Source organism: Leopardus geoffroyi, chromosome C3, assembly GCF_018350155.1.
Source record: "Leopardus geoffroyi isolate Oge1 chromosome C3, O.geoffroyi_Oge1_pat1.0, whole genome shotgun sequence".
Lineage (NCBI taxonomy): Eukaryota > Metazoa > Chordata > Mammalia > Carnivora > Felidae > Leopardus > Leopardus geoffroyi.
This window is the reverse complement of record NC_059338.1, coordinates 119,647,257-119,672,087: the sequence shown is the minus strand read 5'-3', so window position 1 is coordinate 119,672,087 and position 24,831 is coordinate 119,647,257. Positions and strand designations below refer to the sequence as shown.

Sequence of the window (24,831 nt, the reverse complement as noted above, 5' to 3'; positions counted from 1 at the left end):
CAAGTGTAGAGTAGGGAATTGGAATATGGAATTTCAGGGTTTGGAAGTTTGGTATCCTTCAGAATATAGATGGATTTCAAAGCTGTAATACTAGATGAGGTGACTAAGGATGCAAGTAAAGATAGAAAAAAGGAAAGTTCAAGAACTTAGCCCTAGGGCACTCCAGGGTAAAAACTAGAATATGAGGATTAAAAAGCAAAAGAGATAAGGAGAACAGCCAGTGATGTAGAATAACATGTAGGAGAGTATTTTATAAATATCTCATTCATTTAACATCCTTTAAATAATATCTATCTGGTGTTGAGTCCCATACTTAACTGCTCTTTGTTTCTAGAATCTTGTTATTGCTGATACATAAATACACATTCAATACAGTAAGAGCAAAAGTAGAAAAGAATTCAGACTATAGTTGGGGAGAATGAATAAACACATCAAATAGCTATAGCACTATGTATTTAAATGAGAGATTGCATATTGAGTATTGAAAGTACAAAACTATTTCCTTGTCTCTACCCTTTCCTTGTTTTAATGGAGCCAAAAGTAAGGAAGGCTAGGTATGCACACTATGTATTTTTGAAATTTTGAAACTTGCAATTAAATTAGTAGTGTCTGAGGACCTTAACTTAAGTGTAACATCAGAATCAAAAATAAAACAAAAAGTTGTTTTTACAACTTCAATAAAAACAAGATTAAGTACTTCTCTTTCTTCTCCCCACTGTCCAACCACAAAGGCCCTGTTACTGTCCCTGCAATTTGCTGTCTCTTTCTGTCTCTGCCCATCATTTCCCTGATTTCAGACCTTTGCCTGATTGGTTCTTTCTTATTTTTCAGGTCTCAATTAAATATCACTACCTTAGAGAGACTTTCCCTGCGCCCCAGTCTAAAGAAGCTCCCATTATGGGCACCTAGCTGGCTCTGTCAGTAGAGCATGTGACTCTTGATCTCAGTGCTGTGAATTTGATTCCTATGTTGGGTGTAGATATTACTTAAAAATAAAGCCTTGGGGGAAAGAAGCTCCAATTATCTCACATAAACCTGTATTACTTTCCTCATGCTACTTATGGCTATCTGAAATTATCTCTCATTTGTTTTTAGTAACTTATTTGTTATCCCTCTAGAATAGAAGCTTCTGTCTGTCACTATTTTATCACAAGTCTAGAACAATGCTTGGCACATAGTAGGCATTCAAACGGTATTCAATAAATAAATGAATGAATCTTTACTTGCACTGATATAATTATTTTAGAAGTGTTCTGTTTGCATTTTTGGATTAAAAGTAGTTTTTGTTTCTGTTTTTACTTAGGAAAGTCTATATTTCTTCATTTGTATCATTTTCCATATCCTCCACAATTTAAAAAAATGAAACTTTTGCCCATTTTCTATTTTTAAAAAATCAATTTATACTTAAGATACTAAATCTTCCTTTGGCTGTCAGATTTGTCGTATTTTTTCAGATGTATTTGCCTATTGATTTTGTCCCTGTTTTCCTTGTGCAGAAGTTCTAAATTTCAAGTAGTCACATGTAGCAATATTTTCCATTGTAGTTTGTTTACCTGCAGGAAGCATCAAGTAGTGGTCAAGCAGGACATTTTGAAGTTAGTTTACTCAGGATCTGTGATTTTAGGCAAGTGAGCCAATTACTAAACTAACAAATTTCAAGTTACTCAATCACATTTTTCTCATTTGTGAAATGGGTTAATGGTACTAAACACATCACAGAATTGTGAGAATTAAATGAAATTTGGATGTAAAATGACTCAGGGTAGTGTGCACATTTAAAGCTCTCTAAATAAGAATGGTTAGGAGCTTCCATTTCACTACTTTCATGCTGATATTCCTGGTCAGATAGTGGTATGAATTTTCTCAGATAGTTTAATTCTTTTATACTTCTGAAATTGACTTTGGTGCACCAAGCAACTCATTTTAATGCCTCAGGTTGGGTTTTTTTGGTGAGTAAGTTACTTACACTGATAAACAATATGTTTACACCTAGACATACAAATGCATTCACTAAGTGTATGTTATACCAACCTCTAAACAATGTCCTATAATATATAACAGTTTAGGTCAATAGCATAATGATTTGAAAAATACATGGAGTCTTTGATCTCAAGAGCATCTCTGCGACCTTTCAAGGAAGTCAGCCTCTACTCAAAGGCCCAAGAAGCTTGAATGTCAAACAGTAGGTACCATTTAGCCTCCTTTGCACCTTAGGTTTAGTTTCAGCTTTGTCAAGGCCTTGCCACATAGACATATGTGTCTTATGTACCTGCTTTTCCTTTTTTTCCCAAAGGAATCAAGATGGCTAATTTAATTCATCCTCCAGGCAGGAGATCCTTGTAGAAACACCCAGGAATCAGATTAGAGCCCAGATGGGAGCAAGAAGAAAAAGAAGAAACAGTACAGAAAATGTGTCAGAATTTATCACATGGATCCTCCAGAGTGTCTCTTCACTTGCTCTCACTGGCATAAAACCTTCTCATGAAGTTCTGAACCATCTTACTGCATAGTGACACCACTGAGTAGCAAGACAGTGGAAAAAATAAGAACATAGGATACTCACACTTTCTGTAGAATACACTTTCTGATAATCTTAGTTTTCTAATTAAATTAGTTACAATAAAATTTTCAAGATTCTCTAATGAATTATAAATGGAAAGAAAAAGACGCTTTAAGCATCAGCCTACCCACTGGGTGCAGATCTGGTCTGCAAGTAGTGGGCGGTAGGTGGCCGTGGTGGGCGGGGCCGCGTCTTAGCTCCACCTCAACCCGCTCCGCCCCGCCCCTCGGCCCAGTGGGCCCCAGGTTCCTGTGAATCCCCGCGCCCCGGCTGCCCTGTGGACTCCGGCTGTCTGGTCACCACCCGTACCTGATTTCCACTACTGAGAGCGGGATGTGAGTGCGGGCCTCTCTCCGCTTCGGGGCCGGTGTAGCGGGGCCCCAGCAATTCACAGATCCCCTGGGGGAGAAAGAGAGCCTGGGCATGGAGAAACGGGGCCCGCAGGCTCCGAGCGGCAGGGCCCGCACGGCCCTAGCGCTGGAAGTGCACCCTGGGCTCAGCGCGGCCGGAGATGGGCCGCGGCGCTCAGGGGACTCTTGCGCCTTAGCATGCAAAGTCCGCGGCCTGGGGAGGCCCGGCGCTGGCCAGCGCCTACCGGAGAACCCGGTGTTCGGGGTTCAGCCCTGGGCCGCGAGGAGCCTCCTGGGCCTGGCGGTCGCGCACCTGGGTAGGCGGTGCCCAGGATCGCCAACCTCACGCAGCGGGGAGTGTCGGGCCTTCGGCCCAGGGGAGGGTGACACGCTTAGAAAAATCCGCAGCGCCCAGTGGGGGAGAGGGACCGGGTCACGGTTCCGCGCTCTGAATCGAATGCCCAGAGGAAAAGTGCACGCTTCAGAGCCGCTGAGGATTCAAGGAGAAGCTGCTAGGTCGGGTGGGAAAAGGTAACTTGATTTCCGAGTAAAGCAGGAGGTTGTGAGAAGGGGTACCTAATAGCTCCTGTTCCGGCTCTGGCTGCTCCGTTCTTGTCTTGTGTTTTGGGCTCACTATAACCGGGGGCGTGGAGGAAGTGCAGTTGTATTCGTTTTGCAGTGCCAGATCCTCAGGGAGACCTAGCATACCGACCATTAATGTTGCGCTTGGATGATGATCCACAATTTTTGCTTACCTTTGGTGTTTTTGTGTCTGCCTCTATAAACCAAAGAGAGAATCAAATAGAACAAATGCGGGATTAAAATATAGCGATTTTTGGTTACAGTGTCCAACAAACAATTTGCTAGACAATTTTTTATATATGTTTGTTGATTTAATGCTCACAACCACAAACTTAAGTGGAATTGTCATTCTGTTTCACACTAGGAACTCAGATTAAATCATTTGCCAAATTACATGCTAAATGGTGGCATGGGGGTTGGAATTCAGGTCTGTGTATGATTTCAGAGCACAGGTTTATGGCTTAATGTAAAGAACATTACTTCTTGGGATAAGACAAATACCTAGGTTTCAAATCTGTGCTTAGTGTTAGCTGTCTGACCTTGGGCAGATTACTTAACCTTTTAAGGCCTGTTTCTGCATTTGTAAGATAGAAAATACATCCTGTCGTAGGGTTTTTATGTGGATTAAATAAGATCATATTTGTAATACACTTAACAAAGTGCCTGGCACATAGTTAGTGGTAAACATAGCTACACATATCTTCCTGTTGTCATTAATTGGGGTCAGCAAACTTCAGTTACCCGCCAGAGCCAAACAAAACTGTAGGCCTAGAGCATAGGTAGAGAGAAGCAAGAAAGGATAAGGAGAACTGAGAACAGATGACATATATGGTGGCAATTATCGTGAAACCCATAGATTAATCTGTGGTATCTTTTTTGCCCACTTTTTTGCCTTTCTGATATTTTCTTCAAAGGCGGTTCCTTCTGGCTGATGTTTTGAAAAAATGCATCCCACTCTGGGCTGAAAAAATTCAAAGAGGCAAGTTTTGGGGACTGGACTATGTGGAGACTCTCTGGATGTGAGGGCGAGCTGAATTTTAGCACTCCTCAAACTGAAAGGTGCTTGTCACAAACCTTCCAATGAAGTGTGCAGTTCTCTTGTAGGATTTCTTCTTTTAGATCTAGCCCCTGAAGAATGGAGCAGGAGAGGTGTTTTCAGGATGGGAGAAACCAAAGGATTCTTTGTATTTTAAGGTTTGCTTAATGACTGGACACCTCTTTTACTTTCACCTATAACTGTATACACTTTATAGACAACGGTCTTGATTTCCACATAAATTTAAGGCAATTTAAGTATTACACATTTTCAAATTTTTTTTAATATATCCTTTCCAATGCTATCACTGAGGTCCTGAATATTTCCTTTGCGTATCTGTTCAGATAACCTGTTCATACTGTATCCTAGCTCCTATCAATGCTTGGTATGGCTTTAGACATAGTTTTCCTTGCCCTCCTTCTTTTTTGGTACTATTGCTATGTTTCGGGGTTTTTTTTTTTTCCTACTATAGAGTTCTTTTTCCTCCTTTTTCAAAATTTGCTTTAGTCAGTGATTTATTACGCTAGAAACCTGTAGCAAAACTGAGAAGGTTAGTGTTGGATATGAAATATGACTAAGTAACATTTTGACCTTCAAAGATCTATAATGAACCACCACTGATCATCAAAAGCATAGTCTCTGAGGTGGATCTTTTAGCAAGGATGAATGACACTATCATTGGTGGTACTCAACAAGTTTGAGGAGTCCAAACTTGGACATTCCTTTAATGTACCCACTATTACCTTTATGCTATAGGTTAGCTTCCTTCTCACCAATGTTTTCCCTTCATGTTCACTTATGTTATAAGGATTGCTAGTCAGGTTAAAGTCCAACAAACAATTAAGGAGGATATTTGGTAGAAGATTTGTTGAAAGATTGGCTAAGAAGGAGGTTTAAATGAACACCTAAAGCTATCATAGATTTTATTTAACTACGTTATTTAAGTTTCTGATATGATAATCAAAACCAGATGTTATATATACATTTGGTAAGGTTATGATAACTATATTTAAGTTGATTATGCTGGCTTAAATTTGAAGAAGCTCGTGGAAGAGTATTGGGATTCTTTTGGAGATTCTGTTTATTCTTTTAGTATATAACAGCTTATCAGTGTGCAATCACATTTTTTTTTGCAATCATATTTAGATATTAATACAGTAATCATATCTACATCACCATCTAATACAGTTTCCCAATGAAAAATAGAAGGAAATACTACATATTCATTTTAGCAAATCATTTTGAAATATCACATATTAGATATTCAGAGATTCTAAGTTAAATGGTGGTTTTACAGATGTTTATTTGATTGTTATACTTTATAACTCACACATATGTTACACACAGTCTTTTCTGTGTGATATATGTTGTTCAAAGGAGACTGGTTTCCTCATCTTAGGCATTTACCATTTCAGGCTTCTATAATTCCATTAGGTTGATTACTTATTTTTTTTATTTTTATTTTTTTTTTTAAAGTAGGTTCCATGTCCAACATGGGGCTTGAACTCATGACCCTGAGGTCAAGAGTCCCATGCTCTACCGATTCATCCAGCCAGGCTCCCTCCCCGTTTACTTATCTTTTTTATTGTCTGTCTTCCTATAGTGTAACCTCATCAATGCAGGGTATTTGTTTTGTTCATTGTTCTCCCAACACCTTAGAACAGTACCTGACACACAGTAAAAGCCCTATAAATATGTGTTTAGTGAGTGAATAGTGTTTTTAACTGTTCTTGGTTGGGAAACAGAAAGGGGCTTGCCGGAAAGTTAAAACCAAGCTGCAGTGTATGTGCTAAGTAACCAGAAACGAATATTCTCGTAATCAGGAAATGTATAAACATTTCAACAATCCTTGCTCAACATAAAAATTTTTACTTTTTTTAAAATGTTTATTTACATTGAGAGAGAGAGAGAGAGAGAGAGAGGCAGAGCATGAGAGGCAGAGGGGCAGAGAGAGGGAGATACAGAATCCAAAGCAGGCTCCAGGTTCTGAGCTGTCAGCACAGAGCCTGTGACCTGAGCCGAAGTCAGACACTTAATTGCTTAATCTACTGAGCCACCCAGACACCCCCTCTCTCCGTTTTTGTTTTTGTTTTTGTTTTTTTTTTAAGATTTTATTTTTAAGTAATCTCTATACCCAACGTGGGGCTCAAACTCACAGCTCTGAGATCAAGAGTCACATGCTCTAGTGACTGAGCCAGCCAGTTGCCCCTGCTCGACATACAAACTTAAATCTTGAGAAGGAAGTAGTTGTAGTTGTTCCAGCTTTAAACTGAAAGAATTGTTGTGTCATTGGGGCTCCTGGTGGCTCAGTTGGTTGAGCATCCGACTTTGGCTAAGGTCATGATCTCACAGTTCGAGGGTTTGAGCCCCACATGGGGCTGTGGGCTGATAGCTCTGAGCCTGGAGCCTGCTTTGGATTTTGTGTCTCCCTCTCTCTCTCTGTCCCTAGCTCCTCCCCCTCTCAATAATGAACATTAAAAAAAAAAAAAAAGTTATGGGCTGATTGGATTTAAAAAAAAAAGAAAGAAAGAATTGTCATGTCATTGTTCACTATGAACTAGAAAGGAGCACATAAGTGACAAAATGTGAAATGCCTGTCTTGCTCAATTAAATGTTGTATGTGCCCAGCTAAGAAGAGTAGGAAGGGAGCCGAGTTTTAGAAAGCCTGCTTTTAGAGTTGGGCATCATAGTTGGATAGTAGGGACAGGTGAGAAGTTCTGATGGCCAGCCCAACATCTAGGAGATTCCATTAGGTGGGGAGTTTTTCAAGCTCTCTGAACACCAAGGGGCATCAGTCTCAGCAGGTCAATGCGCCTTTATATAAAATCCAAACTGCCTGCTTCACAGCTGGCCAGAGGCTTCACTGAACCCTTATAATTTTAACATTTTCAACTGAGCATCCTGGAATTTTCTGCTAGGGAATGTAGTTCTGATTTTTATCAATACAAGTTTTGGTAAAAGGTGATTCACTTAGTAGATATTTACTTTGTAACTAACTTTGCCAAGATGCGTGTTTCATAAAGTGAGTCAATATTGAGATGTTGTAACTGCTTCTGACTTTTATTAACACCTCACTCAGTGCACCTACTATGAACTGTTCATTTGACAGGCTTGACAATATAATCAGTGACATTTCCAAAATGTATATAAAGTAGCCAAGGGATTGGTAAAGCAGTATAACCTGAAACACATGTGAAGTAAACTCTGTAGCCTGCTGTGAATCATAAAACAGATCAATATAATCTTAGGAATTTTCTAGAGAAATCAAGGAAGGGGCCTTAGTTAATCGCTCACTTTTTAGCAATAAGGACAGGGTTAAAACAGCATATACTTTCTGTGTTTAAAGTAAGAGTGATCAAGTGTGAACACTTTTATATTTTATATCTTTCTGCACTTCTGCATCTTCAGGTATCAGCAATAGTGTTGCTATCTGGATTTTATTTAGGATAATTCAAGAATCTGGAAATTCATTAAAAAAAATGGTGGTCAAAAGCTGATTGCTTTTGCTGCTGTGATATGAGCTGGGAGTGAGATTCCATGGATGGTAGTAAAACTCACTTCCTTATTATCTTGCATGTACCTAATAGGTTGGGCCCTGTGTTTTGTTGATGTGCATTACTTTTTCAAGTCACTCAGGGACAGGAAATTTAATAACAGTTCCAAGCAAAGGTACGTAACTGGTGGGAAAGTATTTACCTAACTGTGTAAATCCTAGACAGATACAGCTTTTTTGGTAGTGGGAGATGGAAGTTGAATTTGGAAAATTTTGTTCTTTTCCTTCTGTTTCCCTTTTTGGTTCTGATAATTTTTCTTCTATTTTCTACTTTTTTTTATTTTTCTATGCCTTTAATACGACTTCCTCAACAAGTTCTGTATTCACTATAATTAAATTAGTCATAGAACATTAACTAGAAGAGGCTTTAGAAGTTACTGAAAGTGATTGGCTCAACTCTTAGAATTAGCACTTGAAAAATCCAAGCCTAGAGAAGTTATAGCGCTTGCACACAGAGGTATGACTGACACAAAACTACTTCCGCCTTCTCCAACTCCCAATCCAGTGACCCTCCTGTTGGTCCTTTTTGCACATTGAAAAGAAAACATGCCCTTTTCTCTGTTTATGTGCTTTAGTGCTTGACCTAATTCTAATTCTCTATCCCCATTTCTAGTGTTCCATTGCAGGGTTTAAAAACAAATGTGGGCATCACTTTCTTAATAAATACAGGGCAAGCTTACTGTACAATTCCTTTAATGTAAGTTTTTCACTTGATATTCAGTATGGTATATTCCTGAGAATTAATGTTGCTGCATTAATTCAGAAAGCACTGAGATCCTGTGTCCCCCATGTAGATCTGTGTGTGTGGAGACTTTAGCAAGAAGAAAATGCTTTCTTCGCCTTAAGTAATTCACAACGTAATGGGCTGTCTGGAAAAGGACCTGCTGTGATGTAAACACAAACCATTCCGGTTCTTCCACTATTTGGCCGTTACTGTTTATTCTGGTTGTCTTTGTCTAAGAAAGATAATCATAGTTGTAGGCTAAATATTAATCTTCTAATTTTAAGATTGTGTTCATTAATTTGTGTCAGACTGAATATTTACATTTCATATACTAACTAAAAAGCTATTGGGAAATTAATTAGAGACTATTGCTGTTATACTAAGTAATGATTAATTGCAGGCTTTAGTGCTCCCAGGGCATCTGGCACGAGAGCAGACAGATCTGGGATCTTCTGCTGGCCTTGTTACTTATCAGCTTGTTTATCTTGGGCAAGTAATTTAAACTTTTGGGGAATTTTTTTTTCTAATACACACTATGTGTTGTTTGGAAGTTAACAATGTGCTGAATATTGTTAACATATTCTGGGGCAATCCAGATATTATAGTCCTAGTTACGATGTATTGACCTCTTGCCATATAGTAGTAATCCTTGTCCTGTCCAATTTACCAGGGTTTTTTCATAAAGTTGAGAATATATTATTTGGAAGCATTTTGAAAAATTTGTAGAAAGCAAAAACCAGAATTTATCCAACTGTATGTACTTATTAACTCTCTCTCCTCTCCCACTCTCTATCCAAAATCCAGTAGCAAGTGGCAACATGAATACACATTCTTTTGTAACAGAATATAGTTTTAAGCCTTGGTAAAAGTAGAAATCTATAGATTTCTTTTCCAGCTCTGAGGGCACTATGACTGCTTCCTGTCTGCACCATGCGGGTTTATCATGTTGTGTATTTCTGTGTATACATAGATAGCTAGGCATTCTGCTTTTGCGTTGCATTCTTCCCTTACCCCATTTAGAACACATAGACAATATTCAGTGAATAATTGTTGAATGAATGGATCTCCCCAGTATGATTATAATGAGCTCCAAGGTCTTCTTTTGCTGTATCAAGTCCCCGCTGTCCTTAACATGAGAATGGGTGCACAATAACCTCTTAATGTAAACACTTGTTGATTTGACCTGGGATCTCCAAGAGGTGTAGCAGCTCTTAGACTTATTGCCATATTACCCTTCTCCCACTTTTGGGGGGTGTGGGTTGAGAGGGACACTTATAACTGTTCTGAGCCACACAATTGGAGAAACACTGCATGGGCTGTGTACTGCTGATGTTGCTGGGCCCCATTCCAGCTGCCCCAAGGTTACCCTGCTTGCTTTCATTGTAGGTCATCCAGGATGCAGTATGTATACCATTTAGTGAATCATCGTATTAGAACCAGAAGGAACCTTTGAGAACTTTGTAATGTTGCCAGCCTTCTCATTTGGTAGCTAAAGAGTGAAGTGTACTAAAGACATTGGTGGGTGGGCATTGACTTCTCCCTCCCCATTGTTACAGGACAAATAATCAGTCACTGCCACTGGCTCTGTCCCCTCTCCCCCATACACCAACTAGGCAGTTATTCAGGTAAACAAACTCTTCTGAGAGGATTTAGGAAAATTAACACTTATCTATAATAAAGCCTGATTGCTTGGCAAGTTAATTTTGTGTAAATCCTAGACATTCTTTTATTATTCTTCTAAGAACTTCTTTATTTTTTTTAAGCTTTATTTTAAAAAATATTTATTTATTTTGAGAGGGAGGGAGGAGACAATCCCAAGCATACTGACAGCACAGAGACCGATGCAGGGCTCAAACCCACAAACTGTGAGATCATGACCTGAGCCAAAATCAAGAGTCTGATGCTTAACTGACTGAATCACCTAGGAGCCCTTAAGAAGTTCTTTATAAACAAGGATAAGAAAGGTGTTTTATGTCTTAATATTGAATAATAAGCCATTGATGCTTAGACAGTCAACTAAAATATTTGAGTAGTCAATAAACTAATTGCTACCATTCATAGAATATTTCAAAATGCTGAGTGTCCTACAAACCAAAATTGTCTGGTAATTTTTTATCCCCACTTTATAGATGAAGGAATTGAGGTTCAGACATAATTTGGTAAAGCTGACACACCCAAATTAACAAGAGGAAGCAAATTTGAACCAAGCATACTGACTCCAAAGCTACAGCTATTTCTGCCATGAAAAACCTGTGCCAGATATTCTGCTTCAGGATGAAGAGGAAGCAGTAAAACATGGGTGTCTGTCTTCAGCTCACAGTAGATAAAAAGGGTGATGAGCCATGCATACAAGTAACAATAGTGAAAGAAAAAAGTGTCAGTACATAACTACTTTAGTGGGTAGTTATGTACTTTAGGTGGGTATCAGCAACAGCTTTATGGAGAAAGTGTCATTTGAAATGGATCTTGAAGAACTTAGATGGGCAGGCTGGGGGCAGATGTAGACAAAGCCATGAATTCCAGGTGTAGCTAATTGGACTAGGCCCTGGATAGTCAGTAATGATTTTTTTAAAAAATGTCAGAAGTGAGGAGCGCCTGGGTGGTTAAGTCAGCTAAGCATCTGACTCTTGGTTTCAGCTCAGGTCATGATCCCACGGTTCATGGGACGGAGCCCCACGTCAGGCTCCATGCTGACAGCGTGGAACCTGCTTGGGATTCTCTGTCTCCCCCTCTCTCTGTCCCTCCCCCACTTGCACTCTCTTTCTCTCTTTCAAAATAAATAATTGATTCAGGAAAGTTAGGGTGACCAGGAGAATGGTTGATAGGTTTAGTGTTTTGGGGGGTTATTTGCATTTTAGAAACCAAACGATTCTCTGGTAAAGAATCTGTATAATAGAGAAGCTGTTGTCCACTGCTAGGGGCTGTTTCTGTCTTTTCTATCATCCTACTTTTTGGGTAGTAAAATACAAAAATGACTCGTTAGTTGTACATACACATTCTTCTGCCTGGTCACTTATCCCAGCCAAATCTCCTATTTCCCATCCTCAAAGGGTACAAAACATTTGCTTTATTTTCTTCCATCATAAAAGAATATCTTATTGCTCTTTTTAAAATTGTGTATCATGTGCTGGATAATGACATAGAAAGGAAATGAAAAGAGCATCTTCATGAATGTTGCTATTAACAAGGTTCCAGACCTGATTATTTATGTAGTTTCTTCCATTTGTCATTCAGTCATAATGAGTTTCTAGATAAAAATGAGGCTGCATTCAGAGTCATTTTCATGGGGGAATGCTGCTAATAGAGGAAATTTGTGTCCCAACAGCAATTAAGTTATGTAACTGTCAACAATTTACTACATAATCAGGTGTGTCTGGCATGTTGGTTTTGTAGCTCTTGTATGAGCATTGTTAGGGAAAAAAATAATGTTCCTCTGTTGTGTTGTGTCTCTTTGCTGTGAGACTAACTTCACACACAGATATGGTCTGTATTTTCTGTGTCCCCATCCTTGGAAATTTGAGGGCTTTCTGGTTACACTACATGTTCTTCAGAAGCTTTAGAAATCCTTGTTCATTCTAAGTCTGTCCACAGGGTACTGCATTATCCTGGGTACTGCTAACATACAATTTACAAGACTCTAAACTACCTTATGCAAACGGAAAAATTATATAAGTAATATTTATTCCATAGATTCTATGTTAGATATGAAGAGCAAGATGGCTGGCACATTCCAGATTTATAAGTTTCCTTGGGGTATCTCCATTTTCACTGATGAGGAAATCTAGGCTCAAAACATTTAAGTAATTTATATGCGGTCATGCAGCTATCACCAGATGCAGGATTCAACCCAGGTGTGCATTCCTTCAAATTTGATCTTGTTCCTATACTGTAGTTATCTGTTACTATTAGTGCAGCAGGAATTCAAATGAGGGACTTGGTGTAGGTTGGAATAATTAGGGAAATCATCTCAGAATAGAATAGTAAAAAAATATAAAACATGGGATACACTGGAGGAGATCAGAATCTGGGGGCAGGTAGTTCTAAAATTAATAATAATAATAATAATAATAATAATAATAATAATAATAAAAGCAACTTTTGAACACTTACTATGTACTAGGCACTGTTTAAATATATTCATTCATTCAGTCCCCACAACAACTATATGAGGAAGGGACAGTTATTATTTTCATTTTGTAGATGAAGAAACTGAGAAGTTATATGCAGGTTAAGGCTCTTGCCTGAGATCACAGATAAAGTCACTGGTGGGATCCAGATGAGAACTCAGCTGTCTGATTCCAGAGCCTGTCCTATGGGGGAATGAAGAGGAAGGGACAAGTCAAGGGTCTTCAGGGCCGAATACAGTAGATGTAGAATAGGGAAAAGGTAATTGTGTATAGGGACAAGGCTGAAGGATGTAGGTTTGGGGAGTACTATATGCCAAGTGGATGCCTGAAGCCTTGAGAGGGAAAAGAAGTAAAGGTAGACATGACGTCAGGAGGTGACAGAGCCTGAAGGGATACTCACAGTTTCTTGGAGGGGAGGAGGATGAAGGGTTGGAATAGGAAACGAAGAAAGTCAAGGATGGAGAATCCAAGGAAGAAGAGACTGAGGATGAGGCCCCAGTGTCAATATGCCAGAGACTTCATGGATTTGGATAAGTTCAAAGTAACTGGACCATTGTCTCTGTGCTTTTGTGTTTGGTGGTATCTCTTTTTTCCTACCAGTTTCTTCTTGCCTCTTACTATATTTTTAGCACTTTTTCTTTTTTCACAAATCAAACTGTAAAGGAATGATGATTGTATTCATGCTATCATTGCAAATGCTCTTTAACATTGTGCGTATTTCCAAAAGGAAATAGCTAATCTTCTGAATTAGATGGTGTGGAGACATGCTAATTTTTGTGAATTCTGTATCCATGGATTGCTAGATATAAAGACCTTATGGGTATCATGTTCTAAATTCTAAGATACTGTAGAATTAGAAGAGATTTGACACAAGTGACATTTTAAAAGAAGCCATTTCATCCTGCCATCCCTAGTTTGAGAACTATCAGTAGCACCTTCTTGCCCACCCCCCAAATCCTTCAGCTGGCTCTCAGGTGACCCTAAACTCACCCCTCCTACCTGTCCAGCCTGGTTTCCCCCAATGTGGATGCTCACTTCTGTGACACACAGTGAGGCATCCTCACTGTGTCTTCTAATGTCTTGGTTCTTTTCTCCTTCTATGCTGTCTCCCTCTTCACCTAATGGAGTCCTTCAAAGCCTGGAGAATGAAGTCTCATCCACACTCTTGATACTGCTAATTCTCTGTCTGCTTCAGTGATTTCTCCTTTATCTTGATATCTTTGGCGCATATTGTCAGCACTGTGTATTTTGGCACTTAATAATTTAGACACAGGTAACCTGACCAAAAAAAAAAAAAAAATGACTTTATAGTAGTTTTATTTTACAAAATAGGATACTTAGTAGGTGAATTGGGAATATGTGAATTTTGTTTCTTATTAAGGAATAATTCTCTTCCAAGTGAAGGTACACACATATAGCATCGCTTTTAAAAGGAATTTCTAGCTACCAAGAGTATGAAACCTACCTCATTCTCATTCTTCTTTAATTTAGGAATATTAAATGCTGATATTGATTTTTGGCACACATTGAGGATCCCTACAATTTTGAGAGCATCCATTAGAGCAATTAATGAGTTTCCATGAGACATAAGTTGTTTTGACATTGCCAAAGGGCTCTTCTCATAGTAATCCTTATCATTTTAGACCTGATGAAGCATTTTGTACAGCACAGATATCCTGTTTAAGTATAACAGGATGATGAGTGGATTTGTCCCTGTTGTCCCAAAATGTCAGCTCATCTCAAAGTGGAGGTCAAGGGCATTAAATGCTACGTCTTACTGTCCTACCTCCAGAACCTGTCCTACCACCATCAACCTGCACTGTACTCTTAGACAGCTGGCTAAGTGAACTTTCAACCAAGGAATGCAATGCCTGTTTCTTTTTCTTGGTGAAACCCACAGTTTCTTTCTTTCCCTGGGTTCAGGGAAGAAGGCAGCTTACCCTCAACATATCACCTCTCAAGGCCAGCTCCCAAGTATTCCACTCTGTCCCCAGTCATCTTCATATATTGATTGGAGGTTGGAGTGGGCAGGGGTGTGTGAAAGCTAGGTTAACTGTGGTATTCCTCAGCAAGTCTTGAGGAAACTTAGGCCATGCCTGTTTGCTGGATGCTGTCTGTGAAAGAGTGCGTTTGCCAACCTTGCCTACATGTTAGAGTCATCCAAGAAGCTGATGCCCAGGTTGCACCCTTATCTCTTTCTGTGGGACTCTAGCATCAGTCGCTTTGAAAACTTCCCAGGTTATTCCAATAAGCAGCCAAGATTGAGAACCACTGCTGTAAAATGTATGGGGATGGGATAGGGAGTGGAGGGGGTACTTGGGGTCTTTTATTCTCCAGGTTTGACTTTTAGATAGAATTCTTTTTTTAAAAAAAGATTTTATTTTATTTATCCTTGAGACAGAGACAGAGCACGAGCAGGGTAGGACAGAGAGAGAGAGAGAGAGAGAGACAGAATCTGAAGTGGGCTCCAGGCTCTGAGCTGTCAGCATAGTGCCTGACATGGGGCTTGAACTCACGGACTGCGAGATCATGACCTGAGCTGAAGTCAGATGCTGAACTGACTGAGCCACCCAGGCGCCCCCCAAAAAGATTTTATTTTTAAGCAATCTCTACACCCAGCATGGGGCTTGAACCCACAACCCTGAGATCAAGAGTTGCACGTTCTACCATCTGCGCCGGCCGGGTGCTCCTGAAATTCTTTGAAAATAAAATACCTCACTCAGTATCTTGTTAAATAAGTAAAGATAAAGGTTGTAGTTTAATCTATCTTGTGTTTCAGCTGAATACCATGTTTAACTGAAGGATCAAGATTATACTTGCTTGGACTTTTTCTGAATGGTAAAACTTTTAATAAAGTGAAAAGATTAGTATGTTTTATTGGCCATCTTAAAAGCTGCATCTTATTGTCATACAGTAAATTAGTTTCATCCCAGCAAGAGAATCTGACTAAAGCAACATCACTGGGATGAGCTAATAGCCATCTGAATTGGCAAGGAGCATATATTAACAGTCATATTCTAGCAAGTTTATTCTGTGATCCTATTCTGACAACTTGTCCTAAGAATTCCACTATTTCATTGAGCGTGCATGTACTTCTTAAAGGCACCATTTCATTGGCTTTCTCATTTCCTTGGTTTTCTCACAGCTCGAGAGATGGCTGCCCAATGCGTTACAAAGGTGCAACTGAGCATTTCCTGTGACAATCTTTTGGATATGGATGTAGGGTCAAAGTCGGACCCCTTATGTGTGTTATTTTTGAATACGAGTGGTCAACAGTGGTATGAGGTAATGTTAAATTCTGTAGATGAAAAGCAATCTGAATTGCTCTTTTGATAATGTGAAGTGCTTATTTGAATTGTTAAAATAATAACAATTTAAAATTAACAATCTCTTAATGCAGTTTTTTTAGGCAAGTTTGTCCTTGATTGCGGAATTTTTCATCTATGTATAGAAACTTCCTTTACCTATCCAGTATGCCTATATCTAGTTACCTGTAGGACAGCAAGATGCTAAAATGTGAGTGCATTTTGATCTGAAGAAACTTTTTGTCTTGGGGGGGAGTATAGGTTGATCGCACAGAAAGGATTAAGAATTGCTTGAATCCCACATTTTCCAAGACATTTATTATTGATTACTACTTTGAAGTGGTTCAGAAATTGAAATTTGGGATTTATGACATTGACAACAAAACCGTCGTGCTGAGTGATGATGACTTCCTAGGAGAATTTGAATGTACCCTTGGACAAGTGAGTATAATTAGCTGTTGTACTATCTTGCGTCTAAATTTTAACCAGAGAATTGGGCATTTTTGATAAGTGCTCATTAGTTTAATTTTTAGAGTTGAAAAACATGTAATCACTTTAAAGCCCTGGTTCATATATATATATATGTTTGGTTTGAACATTATATAATTTATCTTATTTTTCATAAGGGCAGGAACTGTGTGTTTTTGGCAGAGCCCATTAATTCTTTTGCGTTGGGGTGTTTCTTTTCCTTTTTTTTTCTTAGACATGTTTCATTTGTCATTTCAGCATTTCAGTAAGTAATACCATTGCTCTAGCTGCTTTGTGTACTATTTACAGGTTTCCTATTTACATATTTCAGTACAGTTTTGTTCTTATGTTTAAGTCATAAACGCTTTCAAAGTAACATCAACTTCTCTGATGTTCTAACTAATGTGACTGGTCCCACTAGATCCCTGATGGCCCAACACCATCCCTCTACCTGGCTTGCTCTTCCTAAACATTAGGTACATCAGTGTAAGCCTTCCTCCCCTAGTAAGCGTCCTCTGAACACCTTGAATAGTTTGGAGCACAACCCTAATCTCAGCTGGTACTCTCTACTGCTTCTGTCTTAACATCTACCACATTGTATTATAGTTGCTTAATTATCCATCTTTCCAGTATATGACAGATTTTATCAGGGTACAGGTATGTCTGTAGGCTCACCATTTAGCTCCTAGCTCAGAGTCTGACTTCTAAGGAGAGATCATGACCATTGCAAAACAGCTGGAAAGATCTCAGGAGGGAGCAACCATTGTTTTTCAGTGGGTGACATTTATTGCTTAGATTTATTTATTTTTCAGTGTTGAATTGTTTGTGGATCTTGGTATTTCCTATTCTCAAGGACAAAAGCTGGTTGGTTTTCTAAAACTTTAATGAATAGTATAAAAGAGGAAATTAAAGTAATATTTATTTTTTGGAAAAAAAATCACATTGTAGCTAAAATTATGATGAATTTCAGAGATGTTCTGTTTGAGAGTACCTCTCTGTTTGAGAGTACTATATTGTTTTAATCAAAATGATATATTTTTTCCAGTTTTAATTTCCTTTTTTTTTTTTTAATTTATATTCAAGTTAGTTAACATACAGTGTAGTCTTGGCTTCAGGAGTAGAACCCAGTGATTCATCTCTTACATATCACACCCAGTGCTCATCCCGAAAAGAGCCCTCCTTAATGCCCGTCACCCCTTCAACCCTAAGGTTGTTCCTGTATTTAAGAGTCTTTTATGGTTTGCTTATCAAAATGATATTTTGTGGGGGTTATATCAAAGTTATGTGTCAGTTGAAAAATTGAATCCCATTTTTGAGTGTTCTGAGGCCCACCTCTTGCCTACAGGGTTTTCAGGTCAGTGATTAGTGTATGTGAAGAGAATCTGGCCCTCTTTTTCCACTACAGGGAAGCAGTTAAACTTTGAAGTAGTTGATAAAGAAACTAGTGGTTGGGAAGATTGTATCTGTCAGGATTGGCTCCGTGGAAATCTTTTCCAGTGGGTTTTAAATAAATAGATGTGTTTTATAATCTCTCAGTCTTTAAGGAATTGACTTAATGTTTCCATATGTAATGACTTAAGTCTACTTTATACTCAACTCTTTTTTCAAACCGTTCAGCTTAAAAATTTACATGTTGAAGTGAAATAGCTCTTTGTATCACTTTCCAATTTTAACAGATTGTGTCCAGTAAGAGGCTAACTCGACCACTGGTGCTTAAAAATGGCAAACCTGCGGGGAAAGGGACCATTACGGTAACAATAAGATATGTGTCTTTTGCCTGAAAACATTTAGCATGATAGGACATGCTGAAACTATACATACCAGACAAATATACTCTGTAGCCATGCTTTTATCATTTGATCTTGAATGTTGCCCTTCATTGGCACTTGCCTTATAATGATCACAAAATGGGAAATGTATTGGGTCAAAAAAGAAGGAGAAAAATGCAGTGTGGGAATTCCTTCTTTGAGTCTTTTAAATTGCCCATGGAATCAGGTGCACCTTGGTGATGCTTGCCTCTCCCCCATGGAAGTGTAAATTCCCAAGCTAGAGAGAAACAACTTAATCATCTGAATGGACCAGTTTGACCCTCTACAAGCAAACATAGTTCCCTTAATAGGACAGAAACTTTGCATAATGGATTTTATTCCAAACGGTTCTATATCATGCCATGCCCATTGAGCCTCTCAACTCTTAACCATCTTTTTTGTGCTTGCACTCTGCAACCCATCCGTCCACTCAGATTTTTCCATTGCTGATTATTGGTCCTAGGCAAATGAGTATATGGTTTATACTGTTTTAGATTTCAAATTATATAATGCTACACTTTAAATAAGTACCTCTAAATAATAGAATAAGATAATTATCTTCCAGAGTTTCTGTCCAGGTTATCACTGCCTGGAGCAGTAGTTTTGAACTTTATCCAAGAATAGAAGGCTGGCTCCCTGAGAGGCCATGTTTGAGGGTTATTGTCCTTGTCAAGTACATTTCACCACACAACTGTTGCTCTGGTTTAAATTTCCTGAGACAGAAGAATGTTAAGTGTCTTTGGGGTGTTGACTTCTGTGGGACAGAGAGCATTACAGTAGTTAGCTTTATTGCCCTTGGGGTCATAATAGTCTGGAATTTGTTTTTAAGTAGAACAGTTTTTCAGTTACATTGGATGAAAATTATTGATCTGATAGTTCAGTTTAAAGTTCAATTTAAAGTGTTCTCTAGGTATGATTTACTCACAATAATAATCAATCAGCACTTCCTAAGTTTATCAGAACCCCTAAAACATATTGTCTTTCACTTACCTTATGAAATCCACTTATAGATTTCAGCTGAAGAAATAAAGGATAACAGAGTGGTCTTATTTGAAATGGAGGCAAGAAAACTGGACAATAAGGTGAGTAGTTGATGCACATTTCCACAAGGATATCATGTTTTGCCTCACATTGATTCCTTTTTGAAAAAAATAATAATGCAATTAGCATTATGAAGTCCATCATCTGAACATCACTTAGTATTTAGTTACTTCCAAATTCTGCTTTTCAGTCTATTTTTTTTTTTAATTTTTTTTAACGTTTTATTTATTTTTGAGACAGAGAGAGACAGAGCATGAATGGGGGAGGGGCAGAGAGAGGGGGAGACACAGAATGGAAGCAGGCTCCAGGCTCTGAGCCATCAGCCCAGAGCCCGACGCGGGGCTCGAACTCACGGACCGCGAGATCATGACCTGAGCTGAAGTCGGACGCCCAACCGACTGAGCCACCCAGGCGCCCCTTTTCAGTCTATTTTTAAGCAGAATCCATTTTCCTTAACCTCTTTCCTCTAGATGTTATCAAAGGGTTTGTCTATCTTAAAAGAAGAGTTAATAAAAGCATTAATGTTATTGTAAAAGATATTTGAGAGAGTGTTGTTGGATCACTTTAGGGAAAGAAGGAAAATTTTTATGTTCTGTTAATTATGGATTTTCCTCTTTGCCTCCAAAAGTCAATGTTTTTGTTTTTTTTTTTTTAAATGAAGGAGGAGTACCAGTACATAATAACACAACTTAGTCTATGGCATGAATTAGTATAATTCTTTGAGTGATTTTTATACCTAATTACATAATTCAATCAAATTTTTATAATTTGCATTTACCTTACAATTCACTTTGTAAACATCTTAGACTAGTAGCCAGGAACTATTTTTACTTTGGAGAAAGTTAAACATACAAAGAATAGCATTTAAAAAACATCTGCATGTCCCCATAACCCATCTTCAACACTTCTAACTCAGGGCCAATTTTGTTTTATCTCCACCCCTATCTACCTTCTCTCCTCCCAGACATCATATCATTTCATCCATAAGTATTCTGGTGTATCTCCAAAGACTCTTTTAACATTATAATTGGTTGGTATGTTTTAAGTCTTTTTTAATCCATAAATTCCCCCTGTCTTTTATTTCCTTCCTCCCTCTTTCCATTATTCCCCCTCATTTTCTCCCTTCATCCCATCCATCCATCCATCCATCCATCCATCCATCATGCAATTTATTCAATAAAGAAACTGACTCCTTTGTCCTCTAGAGGTTTTAATATTTTGCATATAGCTGATTAAATACTTGTGATATCATTTAACGTGTTTATCTCTCCACCTTTATTTCCTGATTTATATAAGCTGGTGATTGAATCTAGAGGAATGATCTGATGATATTTTGATGGTATTTTGTTACAGCAGTTTCATAGGTAGTGGCATTACATCAGGAGGCTCACATTGTTGAGTTCTGTCTTTTTGGGATGTTAGTGAACATTGATGATAACTGTACTACCTAGATATATTATTTTATTCAGAGTCCTTTAAATAGTGAGATTCTCACTCTATCATTGCTTCTTCATTTATTAATGAGGATAGTTCCATAAAGAGAAGTATTCTTACCCACGTTGGGTATTTATTTATTCTGAGATATTATTGTACAGGAAGCAAATTAAAATGTTTGATTTTTTCCCCCCAATATATACAATTTCTCAGAATAAGTTGGTTCCCTATTATCCTCTAAATGTGACAATGAGGATTTGTTTGTTGTTTTTTATTTTTAGTATTATATGAGCTCTTTATCAGTGAACTTTTATTGATGCTTAAATTATCTTAACTTTGGCCTTTGGGAATCTCTTTAAATTTGTTCCTGAAGTCAACTGGCATATCTCCAGGAATCTTTGGATAGCTTCCTTGTTCTGTGGCATGACAAGATGTTCCAGGATTATTTTATCTAATTTCTTCCCCAGACTGGCAGATTAAAAGAAGCCTTATTATGTTTTAGTGGAAATTGTTGTTTAGAGACCAGTCTGGTGCTAGGGGTGCTTATTGTTGATTATTGCCACTTATTGTTTCTAAGGCTTTTTAGTAGACAGAGGAAAGACTGTTTTGTTTTTGTTTTTAAAAGAAAAACTAAATCATAAATTTATACAGCTATTTCCAGTTCAGATACAGAATTACAGGGCTTTACTTCTTTTTTTTTTTTTTTTTTTTTTTTTTATTTTTTTATTTTTTTTTTTTCAACGTTTATTTATTTTTGGGACAGAGAGAGACAGAGCATGAACGGGGGAGGGGCAGAGAGAGAGGGAGACACAGAATCGGAAACAGGCTCCAGGCTCTGAGCCATCAGCCCAGAGCCTGACGCGGGGCTCGAACTCACGGACCGCGAGATCGTGACCTGGCTGAAGTCGGACGCTTAACCGACTGCGCCACCCAGGCGCCCCAGGGCTTTACTTCTTTAATTCTATATTTACACCTCCTGTCTCTTATGCTGAAAATCTCATTTCGTAAGGATGTTAACATAACTGTTTATCTGTTGTGCCTTTTATAATATCTAAAAGTTTCAGAATAAAATTATCCACATTATCTTTAACAATATTTTTACTGGAAACAGTTTGAGCTTTCTTTGAAATTCTTTAAAAAAAATTTTTTTAATGTTTATTTATTTTCGAGAGAGAAAGACACACACACACACACACACACACACACACACAGAACATGAGTGGGGGAGGAGCAGGCTCCAGGCTCTGAGATGTTAGCACAAAACCTGATGCGGGGCTTGAACCCACGAACCATGAGATCACGACCTGAGCCGAAGTCGGATGCTTAACCAACCAAGCCACCCAGGCGCCCCTTGAAATTCTTTTTTAAAATTTTATTGATTGATTGGGGCGCCTGGGTGGCGCAGTCGGTTAAGCGTCCGACTTCAGCCAGGTCACGATCTCGCGGTCCGTGAGTTCGAGCCCCGCGTCTGGCTCTGGGCTGATGGCTCAGAGCCTGGAGCCTGTTTCCGATTCTGTGTCTCCCTCTCTCTCTGCCCCTCCCCCGTTCATGCTCTGTCTCTCTCTGTCCCAAAAATAAATAAACGTTGAAAAAAAAAAATTAAAAAAAAAAAAAATTTTATTGATTGATTAATCGATTGATATATATAATCTCTATTCCCAATGTGAAGCTTGAACTCATGACCCTGAGATCAAGAGCTGCATGCTCTACTAACTGAGCCAACCAGGCACCCCTCTTTGAAGTTGTTTTTGTTTTTAGGGTTATATATTCTACGTGGGTTGTATATTCAAATTCTTTGGTTTAAAGAAATCTTTTAGTTATTATTCTATCACAATGACACATAATTGAATTTTGCTTTTGAAATTTAGGGATTATTTTCAATTTTTAAAAATTTAACTTGCTTTTATAATTATGTGAAAGATTTATATAGTTCCAAAGCCAAATCTATATTATTAGATATATTCAAGAAATTTAGCATCTTTCCCCATCCACTCTTTTTTCTTTTTTCGTCTTGGTAGGTAGTAATTTTTTAAAATTTGTTCTATGGTTTAATTGTTTAATTTTATAAAAAATCTAAGATTTGTGTGTGTGTGTATGTTTATGTAATTTATGTGTCTCTGTGTATACACATATGATATGTGTGTGTATATTGATATGTCCATATAGATAGATATGTATGTGTGTATGTATGTATGTATTTGTATTTATATTCCCTACCCCCAGGCCTTGGGTAACTGTAACATACATACATATATACCTTCATACATATATATGTGTGTGTATATATATGTATATATGTGTGTGTATATATATGTGTGTGTGTATATATATATATTATGTACATATACACACTTCCTCCACCTTGCTTTCATCACTTAACATGTTATGGAGGTCTGAGTCAGGAACTTATAATTCTTATTTTAATTCTACTACTGACAACATCATGAACTTTTAAACAACGTTTGTTGTCTAACCTTCAGAATGATAATCATGATATTCTGCCCTTCTCATAGGTTTATTTCTAAGATAGGCCAGACAAGATACATTAATGTGTTTTTAGAAAGTTAACTTTTCTAAAGTGCTATTATAAAATGGTTCACAGAGAGACTTATTACACTGATTCTTTTTTAGAGTTTATTTATTTATTTTGAGAGAGGGAGAGTATGCGCATATGGGCAAGCAGGGGAGGGGGAGAGAGAGAGCATCCCAAGCAGGTTCCATGCTGTCAGTACAGACCCCGATGCAGGGCTCCATCCCATGAACCTTGAGATCATGACGTGAGCCAAAACCAAGAGTTGGATGCTTAAACGACTGAGCCACGCAGTCGCCCCTGATTCTTAAGACTCTTCTTAGCCATAAGGTTAAATTTTAAAAGTTCTGCATAGCCTTTGTGTTTATATACCCATATATATATATTAAAAGTTTATTTATTTAAGTATTCTCACTCAACATGGGGCTCAAACTCATGACCCCAAGGTCAAGAGTCACATGCTCTTTAGACTAAGCCAGCCAGGCACCCTTGTGTTTATATTTTTGACTGTACCAAATATGTTACTTGCTTGACATTGAACTGCTGAGGAGGGAAGTAACATTATCTTAGTTCTTAATTTAATACTGAGGTTAATTTAGGACTCAGAAAATCTTCAGTTCAAGGACATTAACTGCATACATTACTGTGGAGTTAACAGGTGTCTTTTTGGGGCTCCTGGGTGGCTCAGTCAGTTAGGTGTCCAGCTTTGGCTCAGGTCATGATCTCACTGTTTGTGAGTTCAAGCCCAGCATCGGGCTCTGTGCTGACAGCTCAGAGCCTGGAGCCTGCTTCAGATTCTCTGTCTCCCTCTCTCTCTGCCCCTCTCCCACTCATGCTGTGTCTCTCTCTCTCTCTCTCAAAAATAAATAAACATTAAAAAAAATTTAAAAAGTAAAGAGATCCTGATGTATCAGGTGTGTTTTCATTTTAACAAATAATAAGTAATATATTCTAAGGAGTATGGAAATTTCAAAATGAAAACAAACAAAAATGAGAAAACAAAATCATTTATAATCTCTGCTTAAGTTTGACCTCTGTGAGTGATTTGGTCATTCTTCCAGAATTTTATCTGTGGGTGTGTGTGTGTTTATGTTGAGGATAGTGGTAAGGGTATTTTTGAACACTCAGTGTGATTCAGCATTATACAGGTGCTGTGGTGAATTACAGAGGAAAAAGAAGATGTATTTTGCACCCTTGAAATAATTCTATTATGCACTCTACATATTTACCTCTACTCCCTTATATAAGTATGTAAAGAAATGTGTGGAATTGGGGAAAGAGTGTTGGACATAGAAGGATAAGATATAAAGTCA

At 38.2% G+C, this 24,831-nt stretch overlaps 1 protein-coding gene across 4 annotated transcripts in view; it reads left to right on the top strand.

Annotated features, from left to right (window-relative positions):
* Window positions 1–2,755: 2,755 nt before the first annotated feature.
* CPNE3 (copine 3) overlaps window positions 2,756–24,831 on the top strand; it is a 48,057-nt gene continuing 25,981 nt past the window's right edge. Inside the window, exons 1-5 of one of the 4 annotated variants that reach the window (XM_045454563.1) lie at window positions 2,756–2,895; window positions 16,078–16,217; window positions 16,499–16,678; window positions 18,382–18,456; window positions 19,524–19,595. In XM_045454563.1, the coding sequence (XP_045310519.1) occupies window positions 16,086–16,217; window positions 16,499–16,678; window positions 18,382–18,456; window positions 19,524–19,595 (459 nt within the window). In that variant the 5' untranslated portion in view covers window positions 2,756–2,895; window positions 16,078–16,085. Of the gene's footprint in view, window positions 2,896–3,294; window positions 3,442–4,611; window positions 4,687–16,077; window positions 16,218–16,498; window positions 16,679–18,381; window positions 18,457–19,523; window positions 19,596–24,831 lie in introns of those variants that run through there. The other 3 variants (XM_045454564.1, XM_045454566.1, XM_045454567.1) reach the window with 3 other exon arrangements.